The sequence below is a fragment of the Perognathus longimembris genome, chromosome 12, assembly GCF_023159225.1.
Source record: "Perognathus longimembris pacificus isolate PPM17 chromosome 12, ASM2315922v1, whole genome shotgun sequence".
NCBI classification, from domain to species: Eukaryota; Metazoa; Chordata; class Mammalia; order Rodentia; family Heteromyidae; genus Perognathus; species Perognathus longimembris.
In genome coordinates, this window is record NC_063172.1 from 15,215,699 (window position 1) to 15,234,229 (window position 18,531).

The 18,531-nt window shown below is 39.4% G+C and overlaps 1 protein-coding gene across 5 annotated transcripts in view; it reads right to left on the bottom strand.

Moving 5' to 3' along the window:
* Col14a1 (collagen type XIV alpha 1 chain) overlaps window positions 1–18,531 on the bottom strand; it is a 176,445-nt gene that overhangs the window by 109,873 nt on the left and 48,041 nt on the right. For all 5 annotated transcript variants that reach the window (XM_048358765.1, XM_048358762.1, XM_048358764.1 and 2 more), the window contains exons 9-14: window positions 16,806–16,967; window positions 10,949–11,100; window positions 9,743–9,872; window positions 8,173–8,318; window positions 4,040–4,169; window positions 2,222–2,361 (exon numbers count right to left, since the gene is read on the bottom strand). In XM_048358765.1, the coding sequence (XP_048214722.1) occupies window positions 2,222–2,361; window positions 4,040–4,169; window positions 8,173–8,318; window positions 9,743–9,872; window positions 10,949–11,100; window positions 16,806–16,967 (860 nt within the window). The remainder of the gene's footprint in view (window positions 1–2,221; window positions 2,362–4,039; window positions 4,170–8,172; window positions 8,319–9,742; window positions 9,873–10,948; window positions 11,101–16,805; window positions 16,968–18,531) is intronic.

An 18,531-nucleotide genomic window follows, 5' to 3' on the forward strand; every position in this document is an offset into this window, starting at 1 on the left:
CAGCTCCACTCCCAGCTCTTTAAGTAGTTAATTGGAAATAAGAGTCTCATAGACTCTTAGATAGGATTATTCTTAGATAAAGAGTCTTCACAGACTTTCCTGCCCTATCTGGCTTTGAACTGCAGTTCTCAAATCTCAGCCTACTGAGTAGCTAGCATTACAAGCATGAACCACCAGCACCCAGTAGTTATTTGATATTTTTTCAATTGATCATTTTTGTAAAATATAGAAGTCTCTGGTGATTCTCCCAGAGTCCTACGATCTGACTGCCCTCACCTATGCTGATCTCTTTTTTATGGAAAATAATTTCTATATAACATCTATAGGGGCTGGGAGTATGGCCTAGTGGCAGAAGTGCTTGCCTAGTATACATGAAGCCCTGGGTTCGATTCCCCAGCACCACATATATAGAAAATGGCCAGAAGTGGCGCTGTGGCTCAAGTGGCAGAGTGCTAGCCTTGAGCAAAAAGAAGCCAGGAACAGTGCTCAGGCCCTGAGTCCAAGGCCCAGGACTGACAAAATAAATAAATAAATAAATAGATAACATCTATATATCCAAAATGGAAATGTAAAATATAATCTAAGTTATCTTTATGTTTCAAGAAAAACAGGCTAGAGTGTATTTCTTTGTGGGTGTATCTGTTTCTACACATGTAATGGCATGCTTTGTTCATTTGAATTGTCTACCTGATCTTCCTACAGAGCCAAGTGCAATGCTTGGATAAGTAGCTTATTCATTACTGGTGACAAGAAACACCTATAGCCTAGTGGTTCTTATTTCAATCTTTGTTCTGTTCCAAACTCCTGGCTTCAAAAACAAAGCCAGTGTTGACAAGTCTCAATAGTCCTAGACTTGCCAGAATTATTCTGGATTTATGAAAGGTAATGAACCATATAGTTTAGCAAATGTGTACTTATTGACCATCCATTACATGATATGCCCCATGAGGGTGCATTCTATAAAATATTAAATGGATTTAATTGTAGGGAAAAGGTTTGTCTCTGCATAAGAAAATGCTTGCATTCTTTCATCAGAAAATAGAAATGATGTCATCCAACATAGTTCTCTCTTTATCTTAGCTTCTTGGACCAAGATAAGGAAAAAATAATAACCTTGCTATCTTGCTAAAGCATATTTCCAAGGAAAGAATTTATGAAAGTATTAGTCATTATACTCATAATAGTATCGCCCTACATAAAAAGTATCTCCCTACATAAAAACTGAATTATTAATGAATTTTACACTCTTTAAAATAGAATTTGGAGGTTTGAGGGGTGTGTGTGTGTGTGTGTGTGTGTGTGTGTGTGTGTGTGTTGTACCAGTCCTGGTGCTCTCGTCTCTGAGCTTTTCTGTTCAACGCTAGTGCTCTACCCCTTGTGTCAGAAATTCCACTTCCAGTTTTCTGGTGGTTAATTAGAGATAAGAATTTCATGGGTTTCCTGCCTGGGCTGGCTTTGAATTGTAATCCCCAGTTCTCAGCCTCCTGAGTAGTTAGCATTACAGACAGGAGCCGCTTAGCACCCAACTTAAACGTTTTTAAGGTACCAGCCTACTCAGAAGCCAAGAGATAAACTGGACAATACTGGCTGTATTTCTGGTTTGAATTTTCCATGTAACTGCTTTATCCTCTGTTGCCATCTGCCATGGCAGACAGAACATAGCTCCAGAGCTGGCCATAACCACATGTATCACCCATCCTATCTGTTCCCCTTATGTGACTGACAGGCTCCCCCAAAGGTACAATCTGTGTTTCTCCCTATATTGAATCCAGGCATGGGCTTGTGATATCTCCCACAATGGAATATGGCAGAGGTGATGATATTAAACACTTTGTAAGTCCAGGCCATTCCTGAGGACAGAGCTTGTACCCTTTCCTTTTGATCACATGTCACAGAACTCCTGAGCCAATGCTCTTGAAACTGGCATGCAGCAGGCCGCATGAGAGGAGTCTACGGGGAGACAGACAGATGTGCTCCAGCTGCCAGCTGCTCCCGTATTCCCCAGCAAACTCCAGACAAAGGGGTAAGGAAGCCATCGAGGTAATGCCACTGTCAGGCTATCACTCCACTTGTACCTCCTCCCCAAACTACATATTCAAGCTCCAACTCCTGACTCACAGGTGCTCTGAGGGAAAATAAATATGTAGTAAGTGTTGTTATGCTGCCATAAATAATAAATACACAACAATCTGGAAAACACATACTATGTTCCACAACATACCTCGTTGATTTCGGTGCCATCTGCACTGGTATATACAATTCGGTAACCACTGATCTTTCTCGATGCTGGGTCCCAGCTTAATCGAGCACTTGTAGAGCCAACATTGGAGATTCTCAGATTTCTTGGTGGTGATAAAGGTACTGAGCAGTAAATGGAATGGAATATAATTAAGATATTAAATAGCATAGTTGTAAAACACACACACACACACACACACACACACACACACAGAGCATCTTCAACTTCTGAGCTATTTCATAGGAGCAAAACTCACCCAGATAATTGAAATCCTGAAGTGACCAGTGAACTATCTCAAAAACCAATCATGTTGTCTAATTAACCAAGAAGATATTGTCCTTATAAGGATAGTTTGCAATAATTAAGTTCAATTTGCTTACAAATAAGTAAGATTTGGTGTATCACATCTATAATCCTACCTATCCAGGAGGCTGAGATCTCTAAGATTACTGGCCAAACCCAGCTTAGGCAGAAAAGTTTTCAAGACTTCATTTCTATTGAATCAGCACATTGCTGGATAAGAGATGTAGCAAAAGTGATAAGAGTGCTAGCTATGAGCAAGAAAGCCCAGCAAGAACATGAGTCCAAGCCCTGATACTACCACAAAGATTTAAGTGATTTTTCTCTGCCTTTATTTCTCAGCTCCACAACTGTCCATGTGTACAATGAGGATGATGCCCTCTGCCACCTCCAGATAGATTTCTACCAGGCACCTCCAACCAATCTGTAAAAAAAAAATGGACCACCCCTTTCCTTCAGTCTTGTCCCCCGTGAACAAAAAATCCTGTTTCTCACCACTCAAACCCAAAACTATGGAGTCACCCTGGCGTCCTCTTCTTCTTATATTTTCTTACGTTCCAAAAGATCATATTTTCCAAAATAAATAAATGCATATATTTCTTGAAAATATTGTGAATTTCCCACAATTCGTTGCAATTAACCTTAGGGCCAAAAATGTAGCTCAATAGTAAACCTAGTTCATTCCCCATCACTGTAAGCAAAATAAAATAAAATCAACAATAAAACAAAATGAAATACCTGGTACATGAAGGGGAGATGTGGGGTTGGGAGAAACGTGGAAGAATGATTAAAAGAGGTGACATTGATCAAGATGCACCGAACTCACAAACTGACATGTTGACTTGAAATACCTTTGTTCAACTACTTAAAGATAACAAATAAATGAATGAATGAATAATAAAATGCTAAAGTAAAATAGCAAAAACTAGCCTTTCCAATAAAAGTTTTACTTGATTTAAAAACATTGGAATAAACTCATATTGATTTTATTTTTTTGTTTGTTTGTTTTTGTTGCCAGTCCTGGGGCTTGAACTCAGGGCCTGAGCACTGTCCCTGGCTTCTTTTTGCTTAATGCTAGCACTCTGTTTCTTGAGCCACAGTGCCACTTCTGGCTTTTTCTATATATGTGGTGCTGAGGAATCGAACCCAGGGCTTCATGTATATGAGGTGAGGACTTTACCAAAAGGCCATATTCCCAGCCCTCATATTGATTTTAATCCCAGCCCTTCCAGAGTTCTCCATCCCTCTTGTGTTCTAGCTTTTGGACTGGGACAAGACCCTGGTGGAACTACCTGGAAGATGCTAAAGTTTAATGTCAGCATCCCTATCACTCACAACAATACAAAACAGAAGAAAGTGATTTCCTGTCCCTCAGGAGAGTATAAAATTTCCTATGTTACAATGAGCTCTTTTCTAAGTTTCAACCTAAGCTGGTATTTCTAAGTCAGAATCCCATGGACTTTAGTTATAGGATTTCCTCTGCATGACCATCTTGCTCACGTGTGGTTTCTTGTCCTGTAACAGGGTCACTGGCCTCTTCTCCAAACATGGCATACACTGTGACTGTGTATTCTGTATTGGGGAACAATCCAGTCAACTCGATGTCTGTGTGAGTCTCTCCAATTTTCATCTGAAAACAACACACATCATTAACTCATCTACCAGTTATTATTTCTACTGAGCAGAGTAGAGTCGAAGAAAGGTGAGATTTTTATGGATTACACTTACATCTTCTCATAATCCTTTTATCAAATAGGCTTCAGTTACAACATTTTTTAAATTTACTTGGCTGTTATTATAGAGGTGTTGTACAGAGGGATAACAATCACATGAGTAAGGTAATGAGTACATTTCTTTTCATACAGTGTCTTCGGTTCCTTCATTCTCTCCTAGTCCCTCCCTCCCGTCTCCACCCATGAGTTGTACAATTCACTTTCCTCAGTGTCCAATGAGCTCCACAACTGCATTTTTTCACCCCTTTTCCCCCAAGTTCTGTACCCTTTTCCCCATTCTCCTGCATAAGGTAAATTAGAATCATCAAAAACTACCAAAAAAAGAAAAAGAAAAAGCAGTCTTCTGTCTCTATATCTTGCAGTTCATGTCAGTATGTGTATTACTTTATGTAAATATGGCAAGACAATTAGGCATTGCATCTTTATGAGTCTCTCCTAAAAGTATCCTCTTTTGGGCTCACTAGATGTGAATATCCAGAATCCTGTATCATTTGTCATATCCCAGTACATTTTAGATCTAACTTCTGTTGCATTAGAGAAAACATATGTTGTTCATCTCTCTGAGCTTGGCTTACCTCACTTCACAGGATTCAGCTATAACTTTTGTCTGCCATTGCAGTTCATTAGCAGTGTTTAACACAAAACCCTATGAAATGGGATGTCCTGTGTCTGCTGCCTTGAGATAGCACTTTCATCTGGATCAATGACCAGCAGTGTTGTGTATCAGGTCCCTAGAACAGTGGCCATGGCATTGAATCAAAAATGTTCTCTGGGGGAGAGAGGGGGAACTGGGGAGGAGGGAAGGTGAGAGAGAAATGAGGGAGGAGGTAACAAGTTTGACAAGAAATGTACCCACTACCTTGGGTATGTAACTGTAACCACTCGGTACAACACCTTGACAATGAAATTAAATTTTAAAAAATGTTCTTTAGAGACATGAGCCTTGGAAGCAGGGCCCAACGAGCGCCTGTCACTACTTGCTAATTCCAACCAGTCCTCGGGCTGGATGCCCAGTGTTTGCTTCAAGTTGGCTTTAGGTGGGGTCACTTTTACCACCACATGAGAAGAGGATCTGGACTGCAAGTGTCTTCCGAGATTCAGGGTAAAAAAGTCTATGTTGACATCCAAATCAGCGATTTGATTCAAGGATAACTTTTCTGACCTTTGGAGTTGGTCATACCAGACAATAATCTCAAATGTGTGACAAGGGAGTGCCAGTCATGTGTCCAGCTACCTTTATATTCCTGAAAGGGGCGGGGGCGGGGGGAATCTCCATAGTCTCCAATCATGTGACTGTGTCTTTCTCAAGTTAAATTTTTAGTTACTTAGGAGGCTGAGATCTGAGGATCATGGCTTCAAGCCAACCCAGGCAGGAAAGTCAATGAAACTATCGTCAATTAACCACCAGAAAACCAGAAGTGGAGCTGTGGTTCAAAGTGGTAAACTGCTAGCCTTGAGCAAAGAGCTCAAAGATAGCTCTCAGGCCATGAATTCAAGCCCCATCACAAACAAAAAGAATTTTTTTAAGTTCTGAACTATCTCAACATATACAATATAGATATACAAAAACATGATACACCTAACATCCATTACTCGAATTTAACAAATATTAGATTTTTGTACTTTAGAAAGAACTAATAGAGCAGGCAAACACTCTTTCTCATACATCAGTTTAGCACTTCTGTACTAATATTGATCTATCTTATTGTTCTATGGTTTTACTTCCTTATTTGTATGTGTGCACCTGACAATAGTCTTATAACATTTAACCATAAATATATAAATATGACCATATCAACACAATTTTTATTTTTACAATTTGTGGATTTTTTCCCTCTGTCATTTTTATGCTTTAAGATTTATCCATGCTGATACACAGGGAAAGAGTCAACATTACTAACTAATTACTCTCTGGAATTCTTCAATATAAATATTCTACTGCCTTCCACTCCTCTATTGATGAGCACGATGATTGTCTGACATGTCCTATTCCAGCCAAGTATTTGCATTGAGAATTCTTTCAAGATGATTCCCTATTCTTTGAAAGTAGTTAGCTTCAACCTCGTATTTCAAAACACTTTCCAAGGTAGTTGCCAACCACAACAGAGGAGTGATTATACTTCTACACGTTCATCAACTGCATCACATTATCAGACTTCAAAAAGGTTTTGCTAATCTGTTGGTTGCAAACTCGTAACCCTCTAAGTTTTCTTTCTCTCTATTTTAGTAAAGATGAACATCTTTTCCAGAAACACTTTTGAGTCTTTCTTCTGCCAGAATAATCCAGATCAACTTTAAATGCAAGTGGGATGGGGAACGGTTGTCTAAACTTTGAAATAAGAGAAACCATGTCATGAATCCTTTCCCCTGAATACTAAGATTTGCCTATTTTTTATTTTGTTTTGTTTTTTGCCAGTCCTGGGCATTGGACGCAGGGCCTGAGCACTGAGCCCTGGCTTCTTTTTGCTCAAGGCTAGCACTCTACCACTTGAGCCACAGCGCCACTTCTGGCCATTTTCTGTATATGTGATGCTGAGGAATCGAACCCAGTTCTTCATGTACACGAGGCAAGCACTCTTACCACTATGCCATATTCCCAGCCACAGATTTGCCTATTTTTGACCCTAAGGATCTCAGTTATCAGAGGCAGCTTTTAGGCTATGTCCGAAAAATCAAGTTTCAAACTTCTCCAGTACCAAGTGACTTTCAAAATGACTGAAATAATCATTTGAGAGTCAAATATTCATAGCTTAAATTAGAATAAATGCTAAATATCATACCAACAAGATTTTTTAAAATCTCCCTTTCAAATGAGTAAGAACAGCTTTTAATTCAACATGTATGGGTCACTTCTGAACAGTACATGGTAAAATAAATTATATAAACTTTCTCTTGGAGCCATTTGGTAATATCTAGTGCAAGCTTTAATAATTTATATAACCTTTGAAAAAGTACTCTACTTCTGGGAATTTATTCTAAGGAAATAGCTGGACAATCATACAAAGATAAAGGGTAAGAATGTTAAGAATGCTAAGTATTATTTATATAAGCTATCGCTATGTTCAATAACCTGAAGTTAATTACACACAATCTGAGCAAACCAACAGTGAAATACGATGGCTGCATAAAATGACTGCTTAAAGTATTCTTTAATAGTATAGAAACATCTGTAAAAAAATGAAAAAAAAATAAGCAGGCTTCAAAAATGTTATCATCTGTTATATTCAAATGCATTGAAAAAAGATTTAACTAAACGTTAGCAAGCCTTTGTAGGTAATAGGATTTTATGTCTTTGTTCTCTTTTTACCAATCTGACATTTCTAAGTGCTACATATTCAATTTTTGTAATAAAATCACTTGTCCTAAGAAAATCAAATGCTGGGCACTGGTGGTTCACAACTGCAATCCTAACTACTCAGGAGGCTGAGATCTGAGAATCAGTTCAAAGCCAGCCCAGGTAGAAAAATCTGTAAGACTTCTTTTTTTTTTGGCCAGTCCTGGGCCTTGGACTCAGGGCCTGAGCACTGTCCCTGGCTTCTTCCCGCTCAAGGCTAGCACTCTGCCACTTGAGCCACAGCGCCGCTTCTGGCCGTTTTCTGTATATGTGGTGCTGGGGAATCGAACCTAGGGCCTCGTGTATCCGAGGCAGGCACTCTTGCCACTAGGCTATATCCCCAGCCCCTGTAAGACTTCTTATCTCCAGATAACCAGCAAAAAGCCAGACGTAGAGCTGTGGCTCAAGTGACCAAGTGCCAGCCTTGAGCAAAACAAGCCAAGGAAAAACATGAAACCCTGAGTTCAAGCACCAGTACTGGTGTGTACCCACACACACGCACACACACACACATACACACATACACACAGAGAAATTCGAAGACTATAGAAGATGGCAGGAGTTACCTCTCTTTCATCCCCAGCAAGACCCTCTGTGAGAGGAGCATAGAGGATCAGGTATCCTGTGGCCCCGGGCACTGCGTCCCATTTGACACGAAGACTATTCTCAGTCACATCATACAGTTCGAGATCTGAAGCCATGGGTAAAGCATCTGCAAGACGAGACTCTTTTAAAGGTTCAGTCATTTAGAAGAGACCTTGAGAATGGAATAACCAACACGCAAGATTGGTCCTATGTGGGGGTTAGAGAGTATAGGCTTAGGACAAATTGCAAGACCTTGACTTCCAGACTAGTTAAAAAAAAAAAAAAGCATGACTCGTTGTTGTCAAGTATAATTCTAGCTCCTTCATAATGTGACCTCAGTTTTCTAGCCATATTGTCATGTTCAGGACTTTGCTCACACTTGTAGCTCCTTGTGCATATTTTTAATGGTATATCTATAGCACTTCAAAGCACTAACTTGTTCCCAGGTGCCTGGTTTGCAGCTCCACCCCCTTACTAGACTAAAATATACTTTCGGTGTAACAATAGAGAATGATTGGTTGGTTGTTTTGCTTTGGGTTTTTTTGGTTTGGTTTTTTCTTTTTGGTACTGGTTCTTGGGCTTGCACTCAGGCCTGGCCCCTGTCTCTGAGCTTTTTCACTCAAAACTAGGGCTGTGCCACTTGAGTCACAGCTCCACTTCTGGCTTTTGGGTGGTTAATTAGAGATATAGTTTTACAGACCTTCCTGGCTAGGCTGGTTTCAAACTGTTATTCTCAGATCTCCGCCACCTAAATTGCCAGGATTACAGGCTTGAGATACCAGTGCCTGGCTTGATTGATTCTTTTTAACAGATTATCTCTTCTCATGATTCCGAGAGAGAGAGAGAAAGAGAGAGAGGTGTAATGTGTTATCATGATCATGCCCAGGGAAGTGTTCAGAAGATTGTTTGAATTGCTATAATATGGATAATGAATGTTAACATAACATCATTTCCTTGATATTATACTAGACAGAAAAGCTATAGAGCTCTTTGGTTTATATCTCCTGACAAATATCAGCACAGTTCTTGGTTCCTAGTTCTTGGTTCATAAATAAATTATGAATCTTCATTTTTCACTACCAAGGTTGATCCCCCCCAAAGAAAGCATAGATTTTTTTTGGGGGGGGAAGAGGAATCGTGGGGCTTAAACTCTGGGCCTAAGTGCGATATTTAGCTCACTGCTAGTGCCCTACCACTTTGAACCACAGTGCCACTTCCAGTTTTCTGGTGTTTTATTTATTGGAGGTCAAAGTCTCATGGACTTTCTTGCCCAGGCTGGTTTTGAACCACAATCCTCAGACCTCAGCCTCCTGGGTAGCTAGGATTACAGGCATGAGCGAGCCACTGGTGCTCGGCTAGATATTATTTTTAAATCCATTTTAATATGTGGCCACTATAAATCTTTATTAAAATGTAGCTGTGCTGGATACAGCATGACAATTACATCCTATGAACTTGATTCGGGATCTCTCAGTCTGGTTGACACAGTTTGGGGAAGGCCACCTGAGCAGCTCTGTACAATCCAGAAGATATGTGGAGTTCAATACATACACGTGGTTTCCGTCCCTCTCAGGCCCTCACTAGCAGTGTGGGCATATATGGCAAAGACTGCTATCTGGTATTCAGTTAAAGACATCAAGTTTTTCAATACAGTAGAAGACACACTTCCATCCACCACCACCTGGTTAAGAAATGAGAATAAGGGACATCTCACATACAGAATTGAGAACAAAAGGCCAAAAAAGATCTTCTAGAACATTTCATTAAATAATAATTAAACAATTCATTAAAGAACACATTACGTCTTCTCATTTCTATTGCCACTGTCAACTCTTCTCAAGGTCCCATAGAAAGTGATACACATGTTGTTGAACATATCCAAGGTCATTTATTAATTCACATCTAATGGAAATATCATTCCCTGGCTTATTGCTATCCTATTCTTATCCATTTAGTAATAGTAGACACAAATCGTCTCACATGGAACTTTGGAAAGCATTTAAAAGCTTTGTCAGTCATGAAAAACACAGAACCTTTGGAAGCACTCTGATTTTTCTCTCTGTTTGGTGCAGATGATTTAAAGCTCCATAAGCAACTTCAATAACACTTGAAGGGGAAAAAATTCACAAATCCTTCCCTGGTACAGAAGAAAATTGTGCAACATGCCAAGGTCAAATGGAGGTTAGAACAACAGAAGGAAATGAGGATTTCATCATGCATTAGCTTATTCCCTGTGAAGAGCTATATCAAAGGTAGGAAATGGGATGGTCCCATTATCTGGCAAAAGTTCTCTTCTGAGGTGGCCAAACCATGAAAAAATGCTGGCCACAGCTGCTTTATTATGGCTTTTCAACTGCACTAAGCTCTAAAAACATTCATGCAACACCAGAGTCTTGAGGCCTAGTCCATTATATCACCACTTAACTTGGAGCACATGGTCTTCTCTAGCTCTCAGATAGAAAAAAAGATGAATGAACCCGGCCAGATTAATTAGTTACTGATAGCTTTTGCTTTAGAACTTGCCAATTAAAAAAAAAGAAAAATAAATTATGTTAGAAATGTGCTGCTGAGCACAATTCCACAAGTTACTTACAGGAAGAATGAGAAAGGAAGAAATACATAAATGCAATAACCCAAAGAGATGGAAGAAAATATAGGGATGTAAAAATGTCTTTCAGGAAAGTCCTATAAAATATTTGTGGCATAATAATCTCCTACATATACATTTCCACCTTGAAAAGACTGTCTCCTTCCTACCTCCTCTGGTTTTCCACCTCGGGTAGGATAATACACAACTCTGTATTTTTCCACTCGTCCTGGGGCATGTGTCCAATTAACCATAAAGCTTCTGGCAGTGACTTCAGAAGTAACCAGTTCCGTAGGCGGCCCAATGGTGGCAATAGCTGAGGCTAAATTCAGAAAACAGACCAAATAAACCACTTTCCCAACGTTATTCCTATGAACTTAAGAGATTCTGCTAGTCCCAGATGACTGTGAATATGAGGGATGTGGAAGTGGAAAATGGGATTAAAAAGGGGTTGTAGACGAATATAAGATGTGAATTTGTTCCAAGTATATGGTGTTTGCGCATGAAAACATCACAACGAAACCCCCTCATGTTACATATGCCTGTAATTTAAAACCAAAATAACGAAAAGAGACTGAAAGTAATCACTAGGAAATGATAATAAGGAATTTCACCTTTAGAAATTTCTCAACCTTTAGAGACACTTACCTGAGTGGACTTAAAATAATCACAGTAATGTGAAAACCCCTCAGTTTTGAATACCAACTGTGACCAGGAACTATTACAATTACATACTTTCTAGTCAACCGCAGAGGTGTGTGTGTGTGTGTGTGTGTGTGTGTGTGTGTGTGTGTGTGTGTGTGTGTGTGTGAAAAGCTAAGATATAAAGTAGTCTCACTCTGAAACTCAGAATAATTGTTCATGATCCTTCTGCTTGGATGTAAAATCCCATCCCTAGAGAAGACATAAGCAGAACAGAACCATGTCACACTCAAAAAAAAAAAGAATGAATGAAAACAATACCAGATTATTAAAATGTGACTTGAATGCCACATCTTCTTCTCAAATCAAATCCCTGGTAAAGTAGGTAACAGGCCAAGCATACTGTAAGAAGTAGGTATTAAAAATCCATGAGGATATATTTACAGGAGGGCAGGGGAGGATGGCACAGAACTCCAGGGGAAAGGGGTGGAAAAGCACAGCTGTGGAGCTCAATGGACATTGATGAAAGTGAACTATACTCCTCGTGGGTAGAGATGGGAGGGAGGGACTGGGAGAGAATCAGGGAACCGAAGACACTGTACAAAAGGAAATGTATTCATTATGTGACTCATGTAATTGCAATCCCTCAATACATCACCTATACAGTAACAATAAAGTGAATTAATTTTTTTTTAATCCATGGGGACTTTGTTTCTGGGAAGGTAGAGTAGACTTACTTTTCTCTATTCTTCTTTCTATATATGACTGAAATTTTTGGAAATTACATATAAGATAACCATAAAAAGACAGAGAAATTGAAGAGAAAAAGGTAGACGGCTAGAGGCCACTACAGAAGTCAAGTAATATTACAGTGGTGAGTTTCCTTTTGCTTATATCTTAGAGATATCTTAGAGAGATATGATATGAGATAAAGCATTTGGCAACCTAGAAACATCAATAGGCAGGACAAATGATTTCCCAATGAAGACTGCTTTCTCTAGCCAAAGGACTAAGAAAAAAGCTAGCCTGACGAGTAAGAAAAGGCTGAAATAGGAAGCCCAAACTTCTACCCTGTCTTGGCCATAACTTCTATCCTCATTCTTTCATCCAATCTAGAGTGATAATAATAAATCCTTCCTATCTTCATGCTAGAATAGTATCACAGGAGACCTGGTGGTGAGTAGGAATGTTCAACACTATCCAGCAGTACTCTACAGTACTGTCAGTACAGGCCCTATGGGAAATAATAAGATGGGATTCCTGCTCTATTAATAGAGTCTCATTGATGTAGGCTAGTAAGTAGCTATCTACTCCTAAGATACTAAACAAACAAAAACGGAAAATCAGTAACTTGGAGCTTGTACACTTATCTAGCAAAATGAGACTGTGTCCCTGCTTCCTCCATCAGAATAGTATCAGAGAAAGCCAGTTAAGTCAGGAGTTATGGCCATTATGAAATACTTGGAATGCACAATTAGAAATACCACACAAGTAAGCAGGAAGATTAAAACTCTCAACAGAGAAATAGAAAGCATTCGCAAGGCACCAGTGGCTCATGCCTGTAATCCTAGCTACCCAGGCAGCTGAGATCTGAGAAGCACAGTTCATTCATTGCCAGCCCAGGCAGGAAAGTCTGTGAGGCTCTGATTTCCAATTAAGCACCAAAAATCCACAGATGGAACTGTGACTCAAGTAGGAGAGTGCTAATCGTGAGCACAAATTCTCAGGCACTGAGGTCAAGCCCTGGGACTGGCACAAAAGAATATAAATAAAGAAAAAGACAGCACTAGCAAAGGTGTAAGCAATATTTTTTTTAAAGTGGAAATTTTAGAAACAAAGTATTTTTTAAATTCTTTTTGATTGAATGGCTGGCTGGAGATGTGGTTGAAGTGGGAGAGTACCTACTTAGCAAGCATGAGGTCCGGGAGCTCAAAACTATGCGATCTTGAAGAATTTTTAAAAAGGAAAAGAAAACCTTAATGACTGAGCTCAACAGCAGAATGGAGTGGACAGAGAACAAAATCAATGAACTTAGTTGCTAGAGCAATATATATGACCAGATCTGATTAAAAGCATACTTTAAAAAACAACTAAGGGAGCCTCAAAGATATGTGGAGCAATAACAAAATACTAAAATCTGCCCTGAGTCCCAAAAGAAGAGAAAGTAGTGCTTAGAAAGTACTTGTTGAAATAAAAACAACCCTGAGATACCACCTCACCCCAGTTAGAATGGCCTATACTCTGAACTCAGGCAACAACAAATACTGGAGGGCATGCGGGGAAAGAGGAACCCTTCTCCATTGTTGGTGGGAGTGCAAATTAGTACAACCACTTTGGAGAACAGTATGGAGGTTTCTCAAAAAGCTCAATATAGACCTACCCTATGACCCAGCCGTACCACTCCTAGGCATCTATCCTAAACAGCAAGTCCCAAGATCTCAAAAAGACATTTGCACTTCCATGTTTATCGCGGCACAATTCACAATAGCCAAAATATGGAAACAACCCAGATGCCCCTCCACAGATGAATAGATCCAAAAAATATGGTACCTATACACAATGGAATGCTACATAGCGATTAGGAATGGTGAAATATTGTTATTTTCAGGGAAATGGTCAGAACTCGAACAAATAATGTTGAGTGAGACAAGCCCAGAACACAGAAAACAAAGGGGCATGATCTCCCTGATATATGACTGTTAAGAAAGGGAGACGGAGGGGCTGGGAATATGGCCTAGTGGCAAGAGTGCTTGCCTCCTATACATGAGGCCCTGGGTTCAATTCCCCAGCACCACATATACAGAAAATGGCCAGAAGCGGCGCTGTGGCTCAAGTGGCAGAGTGCTAGCCTTGAGCGGGAAGAAGCCAGGGACAGTGCTCAGGCCCTGAGTTCAAGGCCCAGGACTGGCCAAAAAAAAAAAAAAAATCGACCTTTCAGTGGAATACAATAGCTCAAAAGCTATGTATGTACGTTCATATAAGTCTACTATCGACATATCGTCTAATATCGACATTACATTTAAAGCCCTAGGCGAATTTTCTTGGGCTTGGCCACGTGGCTACTGTATATGTTCTTGATAAATTGTATATTGTATATATGTCTACCTGACCTAGAGAAGGGAAAGAAAAACAGGGCGTAAGATATCACAAGAAATATACACACTGCCCTACTATGTAACTGTACCTTTTTTGCACAACACCTTGTCAAAAAAAATTGTGTTCAATTAATAAATAAATTAAATTATATAAAAAGAAAGTACTTGTTGAAATTCCTGAAATTTTACCTCAAAAAAAAATCACACAAGACAAACTTCTGAAAACACAAGGAACAAAGTCTTAAAAACAGTGAGAGAAATGGGACTTTATTCATAGAAGGAAAACAGTGTGAGTGACAGCAGATTTCTCATCAGAGACTACAGAAATCAGACAGAAGTAGAAGAGTCCCAGTACCTATCATGGATCATAGTGTACAAGACAACCATACAATCATCAAGTTTATCTCTGTTTTCAAGCTAGGAACATGTGAACAGTTAAACTAAAAATACATTGAAAAACCACTCAACATTAAGTACTTAAAATGCAATTCTAATAGAACCTGTATAGGGCATAGTTATGTAATATAGGCAAGTAGTAAAATCCACAAAATGCTGATGAAAGAAATCAAAGAATGTCTGAAATATATACGTGGACTAGATGTTCCAGTAATGAAAAAAAAAATTCTTCTTCATTGATCTTTAGCAATTGATATTTGATCACTGATAAATGACTTAATGTGATTCTTTTCAAAGTTCCAGTGAGTTCTTCTGTACAGCAAACATTATCCAAATATTTAGTTGGAATAGGAACTAAGAATGAAAAAAATTAAAGAATTAAAATAGAGGACCTCACATCTGTCTAATTTCAAAACTTATATGGATACAGTAAATCAAGACTGTCTGTTGCTGGAAGAGGGTTAGATGAGTGGACCTAAGAGTAGTAAGTAGCCAGTCCTGAAACAAATCCACAGAAATATTGCTACCTAATATTTAACACACATAAATATGCCACTAGACCCCATATGGTTACTGTATATGATTTTGGTACACTGGATATTGTATATTATGCTTACCTGAACTAGGGAAGGGAAAGAAAAATGAGGGAGGGTGTAATAAATATGACAAGAAATGTACTCACTACCTTATTATGTAACCGTACACCCCCTCTGTACATCATCTTGTCAATAAAATTTAATTTAAAAATAAATAAATAAATATGCCACTAGAAAATGAACATGCAGATGGAAAAATAAGCATGTGAAAAGATATTTGACCTTATTAGCCATGATAGAAATAAAAACTGAAATTGTCAGCATGGCTAAACTTTAAAAAAATAATGGTAACACCAATAATTGCTGGTGAAACAAATGTTTTAGAGAAACCAGGTCACTCATCCATTATTAGTGGGAACATTTAAAATGCTACAGCCACTCTTAAATTTGGTGGTTTCTTAAGGAAAACTAAACTAGACATGCGTGCAAGTAGGATATAGTCCCGCCATTGTACTCCCGGGCAATATTCCAGGGAATGTATGAACTTGTGTTCACTCAAGAACAAATACACAAATCATCACAGCAGCTTTATTCACAGTAGCCCCAAACTGGACAGAATCCAGATGTCCTTCAATGTGTGAATGGTTAAAGAAACCCAATGGCATTCATACCAGGGACTATGGCAGCCCAAGAAAAAAATACAGAGCTGCTGACGCGCAAAAGAAGTTGAGTGCACCTTCAAGGCAGCCTTCCACATGAAACCAAAACTTCGCCGTCTTCAAATTTTCATACTGAATAACTCCATTAATATAACACTTTCGAAGTTAATGAAAACAGAAATGAAGAACAGAAAAGTCGTTGTCAGGGATTAAGAAGAGGACCAAGAGGGATCAAAGTGAAGGTGGTTATTAGCAGGCAACAGAAGCCATCCCTGTGATGGACATGTTGGGTCTCGTCACTGTATGTCACGTCACTCGTGTCACGTTGCTAATATCATACTGGAGATTTGCAAGGTGTTACCATTGGGGCAAACTGGTAGAGGATCTTTATAGGTATTATTACTTACAACTGTACGTGAATGCACAGTTATCGTCAAGTTAAATATTTGATTTTTTTTAATGCTATAAAATGTAACAGAGTAGAGAAAATAATCCAGTGGCTAAAGAGGCCTTTCCTTCCCTGCCACAAAGCCAGACCGTCCATCTCATGCTCCCTAAGTATTCTGAGGAGCCAAGTCTTCCAAAGACGTGAGGAAAGGAGCTGTAATTTTACCTGGAACACAGAGAATGTTTGCAGTCCTTGGAGCCTTGCTGTGTGGTGAAGCCCACGTCCCTGGGCTTTTCCCTGGCCTCCCTTACCTTTGATCTCCTTGTCTTGCTCTTCCACCCGGGAGCACACCGTCCTCGTCAGGCTCTCCACCACCGTGTGCATCAGGTCAAATTCCGCAACGTTGTACGCATGAGTGCTGTCCGGCTCAGAGGCGATTTCCTGCAGCTCATTCAAGTCCGCGTTTTTCACCCCTGGCATGGAGGACAATGGGAAAGGTGGTAACGTTCATTCCTCATTGATAGGAACTAAAAGAGTGGATGCAGGGAGCAGCATCTCACCAGTCAGCCTCCACTGCAACCAAAGCCTTTTCTTGTTGTTTTCATAAAGAATGACTTTTTTTTTTTCTTTTCAAGAGAGACGTATGATGTGGCACCTTTAGTCCCGCCTACTAGGGGAAGGGGATACTGAGACAAGAGGATCACCTCAGCCCAGAAAATAGACATCAGCCTAGCTACCATAGTAAGGTCCCATCTCAAGAGAATGAATAAGTATGCACATGAAATAAATTAACCGAAAGTAAAAAGTATAAATTCCATAGCGACTATATAGCAGAAAATAATAGCTTGAATTCTACCCAATACGTATATAGAAAGAGCATATACACAACAGGGTGACCAGCAATACTGTGTACTGTTGATAAAATGGAAGATATTGTGTGCCTGTGTCTCTCTGACACCTTGCTATTGAGACTTCTACATCCAGAGTACTTAAGTTACCCTCTCCCCCCGCCCTGAGGTAGTAGACTTGGATCTGCTGGGAAGCCCTTGCTACTTCAAAAGGACATGTTTCAACTGGGTACTTGGTGGCTCCTTCCTGTAGTACTCAGAAGGTTGAAATCCAGGAGATTATGGATCTATAAAATCAGTTTACTGAGTTAAAAAATTCTAGAATTCAATATATATATATATATATATATATATATATATATACATATATATATGAGAAACTATTACTATATAGCACTAAGCCAAAGAAGAGTTTAATGTTAGGGGTTTTTCTTTGGTATATTCAAATGCCATTTTCTGTCTAGTGACCACTGAAATATTCCTAATGAAAATAGGGGAACTGCACAGTATCAGCTGAATTCCATGACAGTAGATCAAATACAACACTGAGTGTCTGCCGCGTAGTTGGACAGAGCTTTCTCAGTGTGCCCCAATCACTGTATAACTGTTTTGTAGACATTATTTCATAGAGCCCTTATGACCACTATCTTTCTGCCACTTTGCAGGTGAATACACGTGCACAGAGATAATTAGCTTGCTCAATGATGCACAGCTAATGAGTGAACATCTGGGATTCTCCTACATTATCGTGCCTCTCTGAAGGCGGTGTGTTAGATGGAGTAGAGAAAGCTAGAATTCCAAAGGAGATGCCCAAGTTTGGGTTTTATGACTGTGAAGGTGGATCTTCTTCCACAGACTCCAGCAAACAAGGAGCCTTTCTCTTCATACAAACCCCATCATTTCAATCATCTCTGGGTATTATAAGGAGGTACTTCAGATATGAGGAAGAGAGACGATCCAGGGCAACATGAATTACTTCTCAGTTGCCAGGCTGAGCTGATTCATTTATCTTCCAATCTCAACATATTGAGTAACAAAGCATTAGTTGTCTCAGAACAACGAGCTCTAGGAGGTCATAAGATAATAAATACTGCTGCTTTCCAGGAGGGGGCCAAATCACACATGATGAGTTCATCTAAAGTTTGGCTTTTTAAAAATCACCCATTTATTATTAACCAGAGCAGAGAAT